Here is a 15,185-nt window from a genome sequence, read left to right on the forward strand (position 1 = left end):
CGGTGGGTTCGCTTCGTGTTAGATCGTGCTTTCCATTGGAACAAGAATACCTCGTCATCTCGGCTTATTCATGCTACTGCCATAAAGGCATACAAAGACACCCATAGTTATATATTACATAAAAGTAAGCTTATTTGTGGAGCCACTTGGGTCTGTGGAATTATACTTCAATTATTACACTGGGCTTATTGACTGCATGTGCTTTTCAGGTGCAAGTTCCCTTCAACACATATTTCAAGGTAGAACCACTCACCAAGTACCACCGGGTGATCACCATGGAGCAATTCATGCAGGACCTGGCACCCACCATCTGGCCACCAGGAAACCGCACCGGTGAGTTGCTGCCTAAGAGGCACTGTGTGTTGGCCTTGCTGCTACAACATCATTTGTCTGTTGTAAAAAAAAGATTGGATATCAGAATTTTTTTAAAAGAAAAAGTGATAGTAGTTTGCTCCTGACATTGTTTTATTACAATGACAATGTGCTAAGTCTTATGACTGCAAAAAATGTTGGTGTCCTTTACCCACCTGCTACACACTAAGGAATTTTTCGTTGGATAAGGAGGAGCCGGTGCGAGGGAGGTTGGTGCATCCTAACACAGAGAGGAATCTTTCTCTCATTGGCATGTTCATTAACCTTTCTCACAAAAGTTCCTTCTTCTGTTCCCGTTGCATGTGCAGTAGGGGAAATTGTGCACCTTTAATGAAATAAAAGACCTGAACTGAATTAAGGTTAAAACCAAGAGTAGTGTCCAATTTTTTATTGGCACAGCCTTTGTTGTTGTGCCTTTTCCTGTTGTACATTGCTTGCTGAACACATTGATCATTTTTGTAACAATCGTAATGCTTTTTATTCTCTTTTGTGGCTGTTTAAGACATGGTAAGGTGTACAACTGTGATTGTCTAAGGAGTTTAACATACCAAAGCGACTCAGGCTGTGAGAGATGCATGTATAACTGTAACTGCTGGAGGGAAAGCAGTGGCACATTTGCTGCAGAGAACATTGTGCACCTCACGCAACAGGCTGTTAGTATTGAACACTCGCATTGCCTTCATAAATATCCTCATAAATGTGTAGGGGCTCTCTATGAGTTACATAAAAGTTCATTCAGCGGGACATGCAATATATCGGGTACATTGCACATCTGTCACATGGCACTGATCACATTTTTCATGAGTGTGGGATAGTGGCACATGTGGCATTGCATCCTGAGTTAGTATTGGGTTATTGCACAGTAGATCACTTTTCATGTGACACTCGTGGTAATATAGGACTACCACATCCACTCCAATGGATAAGGGTAGTGCTGGGGAGCACTCTCAAAATCAGGTTACACGCAACACAGTTACTGAAGAAAGTAGAAGATTGAACAGCCGTATCTGTAGATCGGATGGTAGAGCACAGGATGCAGAATTCAGTGGTCGTGGCTTTGGATCCCACTGGTGGCATGTGGCTGTTTTTCCTTCTACTTTCTAATCACTTACCTGCCTTTCAGCCATAAAATGATTACATTCTTAATTTCTCATTGATCAGCACCACACGCACACACATAAAATATTCTTTTATGGCTTCCTTGGTGTCAGTAGCTGTTGGCTCCCTCCGTATGTATATCATAACTAGTCCCCCATTTCTCAATATTTGTGTACTGTAGCCCTCATAGTTCACTTCTTGTCTTCGGCAACATTGTTATGCGGGAAAATGCTTCTAACTAAATTTTGAATGTCCTCTATTGAACCTGAGGTATTCTGGCCTTGAACTCATGGAGTAGCTCAGTGGTTTTGGTGTTTGTCTGCTGATCATAAGGTTACAGTTTTGATCCCGGCTGTGACAACCGCATTTCAGTGGTGGTGAACAGCCAGAACACCCAGAGTTCTTCACTACGGCAGCCCTTATTGTTCATGTGCCACTGTTGGATGTTATAAACCCATATGCCATTGCCAATTCCGGCCAGGGTTTTTTCAGTGTTAGCTTTGTCCCGAAATTTGGAAGAGCAGTTGTATCGTTGAGGTTCAGTTGGATTTCTTTTTTTCATATTGTGCTCCCCCGTGTGGCTTGCATATTGCTGGGTGTGGTGCAGAGCTGTCGGAATCAGTGTGGTGAAACTATTGAGAGCTACTTATTTCTTTCATGGTAAACGAGCGCGAAAAGACAAACATGGCAGAGCGCTTGTGTCGTGTTGTCTTTTCTGCCGCATTCATCTTTTTGAGCTCGTTTACCACGAATACCAAAAAATGAATACCAACTAGCCCAGCGTCTTGCGTTAACCTTATTTCTTTCATCCTGTGCAGTGTTCTGCTACCAGCAGCGGGCATCTGGTCAGGGCTGCCAGGCAAAAGAAGGCAACCCCTTTGGCCCCTTCTGGGACACATTTGGCGTGGACTTCGATGAGTCCATGTTCTATTCACCCCTGCAGTACGACATCCACTATCGTGACATGGCACGCAAGTGGAAAGAGAAGTAAGTGCTGCAGCTGGCTGTGTAGGGAGTCCTTACATGACTCGGAGGGAGGAGCAACTGCTCGTTAGCATGCTCCCGAGCGCTGTCATATATGGCTAGAGAGAAAGGCTATATGTGCAGCTTTTACAGAGACTTTGTAGTTGAAGGAAAATTTGTCCCACACCATGACATTCTTCTTTTTTTTTTTCTTTCTTTTTTTCTTTCAACTGCAGAGTCGCTGTACACCTTTCCTTTGTAGTGGTGTGGCAGCACTTCAGCGGCTGCTAACGAATAATCACTCCCTTACAGCAAATCTACTCCAGCTCAGTTATATAAGCAGTAGGTGACCCAGCCCCCCTCCCTCCCTAAATGGGGACGGCTGGTCTGAATTCGTAAAGTGATTCTATGAGCCTTCTTTTTTGTGTGTGCAAACATTTTTAATGTTCAATATGAATCAGATATGTTCATTACTTAGTCTATATTTGACTTGGCTATTTGATATTCGAAAAATTCTGAATAATCGGAGCAATTGAATACTGCCCATACCGCCCGTTTTCATAAATTCATTGCTGCAATACCACAATATTTGGGCATACTGTTATTTAAAAATCACCTGCCTTGGTGGTTCAGTAGTTACGGAGCTCGACTACTGTGCCCAAGGAAGCGGGATCGAATCCGGTCCATGGCAGCTGCTTTTCGATGGCGGCGAAAAGCAAGGCACCTGTGTGCTGTGAGTTGTCAGTGCACGTTAAAGGGACACTACAGCGGTTTTCAAATGTATCAATACTATAGGCTTTTGAAGTAGGTTATTTGTTGATCATGCCTGTGAAGTTATTTTTTTGATTATGCATAAAACACATGCGCAATCGTCGACTGAAAGTGCGCAATTCAAATTTCCTGCGCCTCGCGCGACAGCTACAGAGGAGGAAAGCGGAGGGAGAAACCTCGCTGCTCCGTTCGTCGTGACGTCACCGCGAGGAGCCAGAGGCCTTCAGAGCCAACGGAGGGGGTTTTCGGCGTGCGCTGTTCCTCGTTGTGTGTGCGTTGCGGACGTACAAAACACGTCAACTTAGTGTTGTGCACCTGATACAACACAGCTCTGCATGTGTTCGGATGCACGAACAGCTATGGACGCGACGATGCAATCTTCCATTGTATTAAAAGCTCGCGGCGCAATGCGGCTGTCACCCGTTAATAATTAGGGGGATATTATTAACGATGCGCCCTTAACGGTGCGCACACCCCCAGACACCCTTAGAGTGAGTGGGGGTAGCTGTTCCGGTCGCAAAGGAGATGCCCTCGACCTGCGTGGCAAGCTCAGCCGGAATTCAGCTACCTTGTAGTGACAGAAGGGGGTGGTCGTTTGGTGCCCAGCGGTCGCCGGTTCAAACCAGAGTAAGGATCGGAGTCAGAAGTAACAAACAAAACACAATTTATGCACAGCAAGAGACGATACAAAGGAATACACAAGATCACTTGAAATACAACAGACGAGAGGTTCACAGAATACAAACGCTAAGCATGCAATTACAGAATGATTCAATAACACAGGCTTTACAACAGATCAAACACGAGAGAGTACATAAACAAACACCAAATTGTTCACCGGGCACTGTTGCAGTCCGACGCCTCAAGAGTCACGATGTGGCCGCCATACGAGACGAGCGCCGCTCCCTTGAAAGTCCGTGGGCTTGCCAGCAGCGGGTGATCCCCGGGAGTCCAGCCGAAGCACAGGCGAATACGTCGCAAAACACGAACTGACTGACTGACTGACTGCCTCAACAAGCGGCGCGGTCGCTTTAAATAGGGCGCGCCGCGTCTGTTTGTTAACATGCGCCAAAGCTAGCGCGCACACACACATAACTTCGCTGGTTATAGCTCCCTCTTCTCCTCCAGTCGAGCCGCGCGTCGTCATTGGCCAGGTCCCATAGATCTTTCTCGAAAGGCCTGGCACATTCCAGGCCGATGAACCACCGTCCTCCCCGGGCAATGGGAAAGAGGGTCACGGCAGCGCGTACAAAGCTACGCGCTCTCCCGCGCGGGGAAGGGGCTTTTCTCTCCATGCTCTCCACACGACGCCGCGCGCGCCTAGCGCTGTACCGGTTTGATGAAAATGGGTGCCGATTTCGTGACAGCGGCGTTGCTGAGAAGAGAGATAAATTCAAGCCGACCAAATGAAACATTCTACTCGAAGCATTTTCGTAACTGTGATTACATGCGGTTTGTTTCTAGCGATTTCTATAGGGCTTTGACAAAAAGGCATGGCTGAACCATGACGCGGTTCCTTCTGTTTCCTTGTACAAAACAGTCGGGACAGTCATCTGCAATCCGTTCATGGACTGCAATTTCATGATGGAACCGTCGGACAGCATCGCCGCATGGTTGTATTCGCATGTCTCTCTCTCTCTCTCTCTTTTTTTTTTTTTTTGCAAAAGCTTTGCGCAACGGCTTCTGTGCTAAACATGGACAACTCATCAATAGCATGCGCTGATGATTTTTGCGAACTAGCAGATGATTAAGAAGAGTCCACTGCTGTGTCGAAGCTACGTTGTGAAGACTGCGAGATCTTTTCCAGCACGGCATGTGCCTGATATGTTCGTGGAACCCTTACGGGAGCATTATTAGAAGATAAGGAGTGTACCGCTCAGCTGGGTAGCATTCAGGTAAGGAGCGCAAAGAGCGAGGTTTCCTTCGGTGCGTCCAAGCAATCAATCATCAAAGTTGTTCATACATGGCCTTGCGATTTTGCACCCGTTGCTGCCTCGTCATTTTGCATAGCCCTGTCTTGTTTGGGGATGTACATTAAGTTGGAAATGAAAACGACGAAGCTCTTGTAAGAAAACACATTTCGGAACACGGTTTTTTCTCATGAAGGTATGGGTGCGGAGGAGCTGCAGCTTGGCTTTCAACATACGTCAGCCATCAATTCACTAAACGTGTATTGTGACAGTACGATAAAAAGGAAAGGCTTTCAACGTCTGCTAAATGTCGTATGACTCAAGCAGCATTCTGCGTGCATTTGACTTGGTCTCCAGCACAATGGCCCCGTCAATGCCTGGTATGCATTGCAGAGCTCTGCAATCGCGCTTCGCTTATTGTTCATTTGTCTGGTGGTAGCTGTGTACTGCTTCACCCTTTCTATAACATTCTTCGTTTTCCCAAGGTACCACGACCTGCATTCAAAGCAGGATTTGCTACACCAAGCTTTGGGTTCATTTTTCACAACAATGACCTTTCGGGCGGGGCGAGAGGCCTGAGACGGAGGTAGTTGGCTAGGGTATTGTTCGTTGCCTTTCCTTCCCAGGAAAATGCGGGCCGAAGTTTCGCTGAGGGCCATGTAGTTTCTGCTAATAATGACACACACTACTTTTCAAAATGCCTGTAACCAAAGCAAGTTTTCATGCCAAATATACGCTCCCCACAACAGAAGTGCTGCATCGTTTGTGGGCGTGTCTGGTACGGATACATGCGGTAAAAATCCCGATGGGAATTCGTGTGGAAATGGCATGCCATAATGACATTCACAAAGCTGCAGAGAGCTGTGATCAACCCAGCGCAGCGAAGGAGCCGCATCGGCAGCTTCCTCGGTCCTCAGACGTCGTCATGCGACGTCTTGGCCAATCACGGGCGGTGGCGCGACCCGCGGTGAGCCTCGTCGCGCGGGCTGCATATTTCTGATGAAAAAAGGCTATTTCTGGTTTCTTCTGCCTAATTTTAATCTGATATTCGAGTTTGCAGCATGAAGAACTATGGTTTTCTGCTGAAAGCCCAACTTTTGCAAAAAGTGCTGCAGTGTCCCTTTAAAGAACCCCAGTTGGTTGGAATTTCCGGAGCCCTCCACTACGGCATCTCTCATAGCTTGAGTCGCTTTGGGACGTTAAACCCCATAAACCGAAGCAACCAAACCTATTCTTTAAAAATCAAGTACAAACATGACATGCTTGCTCTCCTATCTGTTATTTGTGGCCTGGGCACCTCTTGTGCAGGTCATGAGACGCTGCTAGGCTTGGACCTTGTGCAGATTTCTGCAAGTGGGCTTTCTCTGCATCACACATGATGAGAGCAAAATGGCTGACCATTATTTTAAACTGTCACAACGCAAAGCAGAGCGGTGGATTTTTATGTGGTCCTTTTGCTATGTGCTTCATACTTAATGCACACTCATCCTGCCCTATCACAGAGCTTGCCACTTTGTTTTGGTCAGCTGCAATATGCAGGAAAGCCAATTTGGAATTTTGCATGGGGCTCTCGAAGGGCATCCGATTCAAGTGTCACCAGCCTGGCAAGTGATTGCATCCTGCCTATTGCATGGTGCAATGTTGCCTTCGCACCTCTGACATGTGTGTATTGACTGGCAAGTTAACAATAAGAGGGTCCTTATCGCTAGACCAAAAAATAACCTGGCCATATCGTTTTGCTTTCTGCTCTTCTCCGCTAGCCGTGGTGATTGCGGCAATCAGCCACATATCAGCCAGCCGAACGATCCTGGCTGCATGCTGCTTTTGTACACCGTTAAATCTCATTACAAGAGACACTGTTACAAGAGACACTATGTTATAAGAAACATTTGAAAATGGTTTGGTTGGTGTTCCTATGTCTGCCATGTCAACAACATTGCATACAAGAGACACTCGGTTACTAAGGACAACTTTTTCAAGTCCCTAAAGTAAGTTGTTCACTATTTAGAAGACACACAACCAAGGTGTGCTCATGCAATGCAGCTAAAGCATACCAACTCGTACGTGATGCATTTCAGATTTCCTTAGCTAAATTTTGTTCCATATTAGCATCCTTTTTGTTACAATATATGTCACGAACTGAGGAGTGCTTCCCCATGATTGGAAGGTCAAAACGACCCCGCTGTTTCAGCCACTGGCATCGCATTACTGTCACCTATGAAGCAAATCAAAATGCATGAATGGCGTCCAGCATTTTTAACTCTTCGCTGTTAAAATTTGATCACAAGATGAAAGTTCAGAATCCTGATGTCTTTCTCTTTGTGAATCATCTGAGGGTGATGAGCATTTAAGAGTGTTTCAAAGGTATTAGAACAACAGGAAGGCTTGCAAAATGGACTTACGAAAATGAATGTTCATGTTTGCAAAACGCGAGGGAAGTGCACGGGTACTCTCCAGTATTTGGGAAGGAATACACTCTGCACTCACAAAAATACATACTAGTATGAATAACTTCTTTAAGCTTTCCTGAACAATTTCCTGTTAATGCTTTTTTTTTGTTAATGTTTTTTTATTCGAAAATAAACTTTCAACTTCAACTTCAATGCTTGTGAATGCATTTATATGCTTATGTGCAGTAAACTGATCAACACAGTGCTTTTAGAATTTTTGGTTACAAGAAACCTTGCTTACAGGTCCCTTGAGAGTCTCTTGTAATGAGGTTTTTACCACATTGCTGATCATTATTCATTTTACATTAAAAAAAAGAAAAAGAAAAAAAACAGTCCCTCAGGTCTCCTCACAAGTGTTATTCTTCCAGTGTGCCTCGACTGTGTGTGCATCACGTGCTGGTGGCTTTTTGCTCAATGTGGTCTCCTCTCAAAGCTTCACTGCTTAGAAAGTTTTTATTTATTTATTTTTTTCGGCAAAAGCTTTTATTTTTTCTCTCTTCCTCTCTCTCTGTACAGCCTGACCTTCTGATAACTCACACATTTCTTTCCAGGTCAGGCTTTTTTTTTATTTTGCGTGGTTCTGGCTCGAGCCTAGCTTTGTTTGCTTTTGGTTGCAAAGACTGTTTTGAAGAAAGCAGGAGAGCAATGTTTGCCTGCTTATCTTTTTATGAAATCATCAGTTTGAATAATGCGAGCTTAAGTTAATGAGATTCTGCTGTATTAAAATGCTTGATGCAGACATGTTAAGGAATATACTTTGTCCTTTTATGATTGAGGGGAAAGCTGCACAGCCTCGTACATGTATTGTTGACGACCGCAACGGTGGCTTAGTGGGTCAAGCACCCACCTCGCATGCGAGAGGCATAAGGCTCAATTCTCAGTGTTGCTCAAGTGTTGCGCAGTGTTGCCCAGAGCTGGGAGGCTCCGGGGTGAAATACCTACTTGGGAAGTGGCTCTCTGACCCCAGTTTGTGTAAAGAAAAAATGCTCTCCATCATCAGTGCTCTCTGGTCAGAACTGCCCTTGTGCCAAAAAAAAAAAAAAATCCATCATAGGAGTAGCCAGTTTTTCTAGCAATATCTCCGAGCATCTTTCAACAGATCTGCAACCATGTGATCCTCACCAGCTGCTTTCCACCTTTGCATTTCGTTTAAGGCATTCCTTAGATCTCCTTTCGTCAGGTGCGCAACATCCAATTCCTTTGCAATACTGCCTCTCTCTATATTCCTCCTGATTACTTTGGCTACTATATAGACCTGTGTAGAGCTCTTCGACTGCTTTGACTGCCCTCTCCATATTGGTAGTAACATTGCCCTTCTTGTCTCTGAGCACCAACATCTGATTTTTGCCCATGTCTTGAACCCTTTTCAGCCATGATAGCTTTTTTGGAGCATGCTCAGTTCTCTACATACTATATTTCCTCTAGTTGGTTATCTTACGCTTATCGATTAGTTTTGATAGCTCTGCCTGTTCATTTGTGTTTGTTGGGGGACAGGTGTTCGTGTTTTAATGTTTCTTAATCAGAACTTTCATTCCCTGTGAAAACGTACTGGTAACCTGTTTAACTATCTTTTCTTTTTGGTGGAATGTGTGTGTTTTGTGTGCCCCAGTTCACGAAACTTTCAAGACATGGCTGGAGAATGTGTCATATTTAAAGTGAAGCCAAGTGGCAACTGCTCTGACTGGTGAAAACGGACTGAGATAATTGGGAGCCTACAGTCAGTTTATGTGTGCCTTATTCCCTTATGTTATTGGTCTCTTGCATGTATGCAGGCATGTGAAAATGTGGCTTCCTTCCAGATGGTGTAATGCTTTGCTCTTAATCACGTTGTATGGAAATTAGCATGTATGAAGGGCATTGGGCCACGTTTTTCATCAAACGTTTCACCAAGGGATTTTCTCTAATCCTCATGATGTACTGTAATTGCAGGGAACTTCTATTGGCTTTGTCATAAGTGGTAAGCAATGATTGATGATCAACAGTGAATTTATGCTTACTTAGCCATTGGAGAGCAGAACTTTCTCAGAAGGCATGACCAGCTGGACAGAATAGAGAAGTCACATTTGCTGGCTTAAAGCATGCTACGCGAGACTGGTAAGAAAGATGCAGTGACTGCAAAGGCAACTGTAGCTGTTTATTCTTTTTTCCTTTATTGCATACCTTGATGTCAAGAGGAATCAATGGCATTCATTTTAGAAAATTTTGTGCAGCAAAAAAGAATAACTCTAAGTAAGAAGTTGTATACGATATTTCATAAGTGCACAAAGACTCGCTTTGCATAAAATTGCATGACATATTCGGAATCAGGATGCAAAAATACATGTTCTCTGAAGAGTGACTTCATTATAACTTTTTTTGTATATATCCTCTTCCTCTTTTAAAATACTTCTCTATTTGGCTATAATGCAGGTTTTTGCAGCAGATGCAGCTCATTAGACAAGATCCATCTTGTCAAGGTTGACAGTTTGAATGTGGGCTATGCAGTTATTTTAACTTTTTCCTTACCACTCTTATTCAGATCGATAACCGGTGATCGATGCTTTCAATTGAATTGTTTCTCGTGCACCTCATTAACCAAGGCTGCTAGGTAAAGTTGGTTGGTAAATCAATTCTACGAGCCATCTGCTTTTGCCTATGGGTATCGAACTCCACCTGTGAAGAGAAAAACTGCAGAGAAAAACAGAAGTTAAGAACAAAAAGGACATTTGGAGGCCTTTGCGGCAGATTCTAGGTTGCCTTCTGAGAGCTCCTTCTAATTGGGCAGATATGCGAAGCCTTTGGTGCTTTGCCAGAACGAGAATGGCAAAAAAGACGTGTGAGCTGACCTTCGTTTCAGCTGTCAGAGTGTACTCTTTCCTCACGTCCCAGGTACCCAAGCGACAAGTACCCAGTGTTGGCGTTTGTGGGTGCTCCAGCCACCTTCCCGGTGCAGCAGGAAAACCTGGCATTGCAGTCGTACCTGGTATGGAGCGATGCAGTCCTCAACAAGGCACGGCATTTTATTCGCACCAGCCTGCGTGTGCCCTTTATCGGCATCCACCTTCGCAATGGTATCGACTGGGTCAGTACGCTACTGCTGTTGCATGTGGACTTTTGCTTTTAACACAATGTGTGGCTGGGTGTAGTTTCGGATATCATTTTACACGCATGCATCTGTATCTGAATGCATTCTTAAATTTCTTTACTAATGCTGTGATATGTATTCTAGGGTACCAATAGGTGTCTAGTTTGGATAGAAAGCAGCGGCAGATCGTAACGCTGCCCTACCATTGATGATCACTGGTTAAGGCACTCGATTGCTGTGCCTGAAATGCAGCTTTGACCTCGACTGCAGCAGCCTCATTTTGATGTAGGCGTAATGCAAGATGAATGTGTACTGTGCGTTGTAGGTGCACATTACAAAACTCCAGGTGGTTGAAGTTATGCGAAGTCCAACTTAGGCACCTCTCATAACCGATGTTGCTTTTGGACATATGGTTATACAGTTAAACCTCTATGTAACGAACCTCCATGTAGCGAATTCCTCGATATTACAAATTTTATCAATTCCCCAACACTGCCCCTATTGAAGTGAATGTAACGAACAGGTCGCGGCGATTGACCTTGATATAACAAACTCGCGGTGCCAACTGTCTCTTAACTAGTGCTTAGTTAGTGGAAATTTGGCAGAACCCCGCAAGTTTCAGGGCGATAAATTGCGGAAGTGAAAGGAACGCCTACTATAGTAACGAGGGACCGCAGCAGATTCAGTGCGCCGTGTTTCAGTGCCGACGCCACATCTCCGTGGCAGACGCAGCAGTCTCTGCTGCTTTCGCTGTCGGAACATGGCACTACCATAGTTCATGCTTAAAAGCTGCAAAAAATAAAAAAAAGACACAGGGCGAGCAGCGCGCATCTGTCGCTGCCACACGGGGCATTGTGAGCCAGCCACCCCTACCTCCATAGGGCCGGCAGCGGCGGTGCCAACATGCCCGCTTTCCCCCAGAGTGATTCATCCATGGAGGAAGGAATCCTCCTCCACCTTCCTTCCCTGCTCCCTCGTAGACCATCGCGCGAGCTGCAGAAGAGGTGGAGGCTGCCGCCGCAGTCGCGCCGCGCTATCAGTGCGATCGCGAATCATCGGCTTCTATGACTTCAAATAATTCTGATTTACTGTAAACGCCTTCAAGGTGGTTTCCCTTGCATCAATTCTTAATCTGGTTTTCGTTCTACATTGTCCTTTTCGGTCTTCATGCGCAAACTGCATGTAACGAAATATCGCGGACATTTTATAATTTCATTATAACCAGGTTTAACTGTAGTAAATGGTTTGGGCAGAGCCAAACCATATTAAAAGGACGGGACTTATGCAAGACCCTGCGCTGCTGTAACTTTAATTTGCTGCCACTCTTTAAAACTGTCGTGGCCTAACTTGTGGAGCTTAAAGACCTGAATTGACGCATGAGCTGTGACTGACATCATGGTGAAGGTGTCCACATTTATTTGGGCCACCAGGCGTTCTTTAAAGTGTGGTGGCATCACTCGGCGCATGGGCATTTTTACATTTCACCTTCATAGAAATATGGCCGCTGTGGACTGGATCAAACCTGTGACCTTGCGGCCAGCAGCTGAGCGCCAAAACTAGCAAGTAGTTAGCTCCAAGTTATGCTTGTCACGATATGGGCTATTTTTTGTTGTGTGCTGCCTGAGAAGCAGCCTGCCTCTCTATCAGACACCAGAGGTGTTGAGACATAGTTATGGGTTAACTTGGTTAGCCCATCTTGTACTGTGCTGTGCCGCAGGGGCCCAGTGGTTAGGACTGATCCTTGAAGCTAGAAAACTGCAGTTCAGTTTTGACTTTTTTTCCCTCATAGTATGATTTTTGAACCACTTGAGAAAAAGTGGCATGTAGATGTTGAGAATGGCTACATCCTGTGGGAAGACATGCATACTGAAATGCAGCAAAATACATGAGTCTGCCGCGTCCGTGGTTGATTTTGTCAACGGTTTAAGTATAAGTGACTCAGGATCGAACTTTAGTTCATAGGGCAAAGAAAAGCCAAGAAACTAGTCGAAAACATCAGTGTCAGTGTTTTGGGCATTTTCTAATTTGGGCGCATTTTGCTCAGCTCAGCAACCATTTTGAATAAGATGTTAACCATGTTGATGCTACTTGTATCATTTGTACGATTTCCACGTAATTTGAGTTGACTGTTTTCTCATTGTAAGACCTAAAGAGGTTATTTTCTAGCCGAAAACTGTATGGGGGGGGGGGGGGGGGGGGGGGATTATGATTTGATTTTTTTTTTCTTCAAGTATTCAGCAGACAATTTGTATATTTTAATGTTTCTAAATTTTTTTTTTTCATATTTTAGCTACAACCTCGTTTTTGCTAATCAAATTTTCTGATAAAGCATGCATATGTTTACAAAATTTTTATTGTTAAAAGGTGTGTTTGATTGGCTTCATTCATCTTTACTGCATTAAATTTCAAACCTCATAGTTATTGGAGTGAAAAAGTTGAATGAAATCCAGCAAAATGCAGCAACTTTTTCCACGGTAGGGAAAGAGATAAAGGGCTTTACAGGGCTGTAAAGGAAAACTTCCTTAGTAATTTAATTCATATATTGGAGCACTGCTGCGCACGTATTTCAGAACCTTAATGTTGTAGCTGCCACCTCAAGTTTTCAGTTAAATCAGCTTTGGGCTACTGTCTGTTTTATTCAACTTTAGTGTGTGGGCTTTGAGATTGCATGCATAATTTTGTTAGCTCACTTTCCCAGGGGCGAGACAGCTGCACCAATTTCACCATTTTGATACCAATGCAATTTTCTGCATCATGCTGCACCAAAGGCATTAAATTGGCTGAAATGGCACCACCTTGAACCAGAAAGGACAGGCATTCATGACAATTTTTTCACCTTGTATGGTGCAGCTTCTAGAGGTGTCCGAACATTCGAAATAGTATTATGACTCGCCGTTACATTCGCACCAAACCTTTAAATTATTGGAAGTACTCATTACTTTTGAATATTCTTGTACCTGATCTCTCAGCCAGCCATCACAGGTAATAGGCGGCGTGTATTGGTTTCAGCATTTTGCAGTAGTCACATCAGTTAAATTGGTTATTTTTTTTATGGAATCAACAGTCAGTATGTGTGGTAATGCTTGTTAGGCCTTGCATGAAAGCAGTACTTTGGCACCAGTCAATAGGTGCTGTGGCTGGCACGGCCACTATGTGCTATTGGGTTAGAAAACAAGATGGTGCAGCGCGACGTGGCGCGTCTAGCATTGGGCCATGGCACAGTCAACAAGTGGCGATGAATAGATCGGCGAAGAAAGTGAACAGGTTCCAATGCTGCAATCATTTTCAGCCACTGTACCATGATGACTTGCGGAGACGCATCTTGAGAGGATCTCAGAATGGACAGAGCTGCTTCATGCTTGTGCTACGAGATGACCGCTTTCATCTCCTATACAATTTTTGTAGATTAGCGCTGTGCTTTAAGCTGCTAGGCACAATAAAAAAGAAAACGAATGACAAAAAGCAAAGCTTTGAAGCCAGCCCTGCACACTTGCATCGCATGAAATGTCACTCGAGTGCTGGCTGTACTTTGTGACATAGTTTGATTTACACAGCTATCGGTGCTGTGAGACCGATACGCGAGGGTTGGACTGTTTACAGCCAGTTGACAATGGTGCGCATTGCCCACTGGCCACTCTAGCCATGTGAAGATGCCATGAAATGTGACATGAAGCATGTGATCTGGTGGTGCCATTTTCCATAACGCTGCTGGGAAGTAGTGTGAAGCAGTGTCGTGTGGAAACAGCACTCCCATTTACGGCTGTCTAGTAATCATGTAATCATGGCAATAATGCAATATTGGTGACCTTGTCAGGAGGCTGACTGCTGAAGCAAGAAAACGTAAACACAATTTCACAGTGGAAAAAAAAAAAAAAAAAGCAGCAGCAGCTTTTGTACAATCAAGAACAACTCTGCTGGCCACACATGCCAGCATGGTGGCAGTAATCCGATCAAAAATGAAGTGGAGCTTCTTGTTCAGTGGGGTGGAGTTTCTGGTAAAATGAGCTGCAAATACTTGGCTGGCAAATGAACCAATGTTCTTGTTATTCCAGCTTTCATGTAGTTGTTCTCAGTCCTTCCTTATTTGGACACTTGTAAGCCGATCGCGTGTGTTTGACCTTACATTCGCATTCTTGTGACATGGGTTATATTCTGCTGTTTCAGTGATGCTATGGCATGCAGCGATTGGTGCACAGTTTCTAGCTAAGCTGTGTTCTTAAATTTTTTAATGCATTGTGACACTAATACATGCACTAGTTAAAAAGGTGTGCACGTCTCTGCATCTGTATTCAACAGGTTCGTGCCTGTGAGCACCTTGATGCAAGTCCGCTGCTCTTCTCGGCACCACAGTGCGTGGGCTACATGGGAGAACGGGGTCCGCTGCCTGCACTGGCCTGCCTACCCACTGCTGAGGTTGTCACACAACAGGTATTTGCCCTCATCACTCTCTTTTGTTATGATTTCTGCAGTGATTGAAATGATACAGTTTGGGCATGTGACTTAGGCTCTAGCTACGAGACATTCTTCCTCTGTCATATAGATACTCACTCTACCACG

The 15,185-nt window shown here is 44.6% G+C and overlaps 1 protein-coding gene across 3 annotated transcripts in view; it reads left to right on the forward strand.

Annotated features, from left to right (window-relative positions):
* Positions 1 to 15,185, forward strand: part of LOC146184282 (GDP-fucose protein O-fucosyltransferase 1-like) — a 137,259-nt gene that overhangs the window by 13,092 nt on the left and 108,982 nt on the right. For all 3 annotated transcript variants that reach the window (XR_014708856.1, XM_084609325.1, XM_084609326.1), the window contains exons 3-6: positions 210 to 333; positions 2,289 to 2,457; positions 10,433 to 10,625; positions 14,925 to 15,056. Coding sequence is in view for 2 of the 3 variants with exons in the window: in XM_084609325.1 (XP_084465451.1) it covers positions 210 to 333; positions 2,289 to 2,457; positions 10,433 to 10,625; positions 14,925 to 15,056 (618 nt within the window). In the remaining variant the exon portion in view is untranslated. The remainder of the gene's footprint in view (positions 1 to 209; positions 334 to 2,288; positions 2,458 to 10,432; positions 10,626 to 14,924; positions 15,057 to 15,185) is intronic.

This window comes from Amblyomma maculatum, chromosome 7 (assembly GCF_055883805.1).
Source record: "Amblyomma maculatum isolate TAMU_Amacu chromosome 7, ASM5588380v1, whole genome shotgun sequence".
NCBI lineage: Eukaryota > Metazoa > Arthropoda > Arachnida > Ixodida > Ixodidae > Amblyomma > Amblyomma maculatum.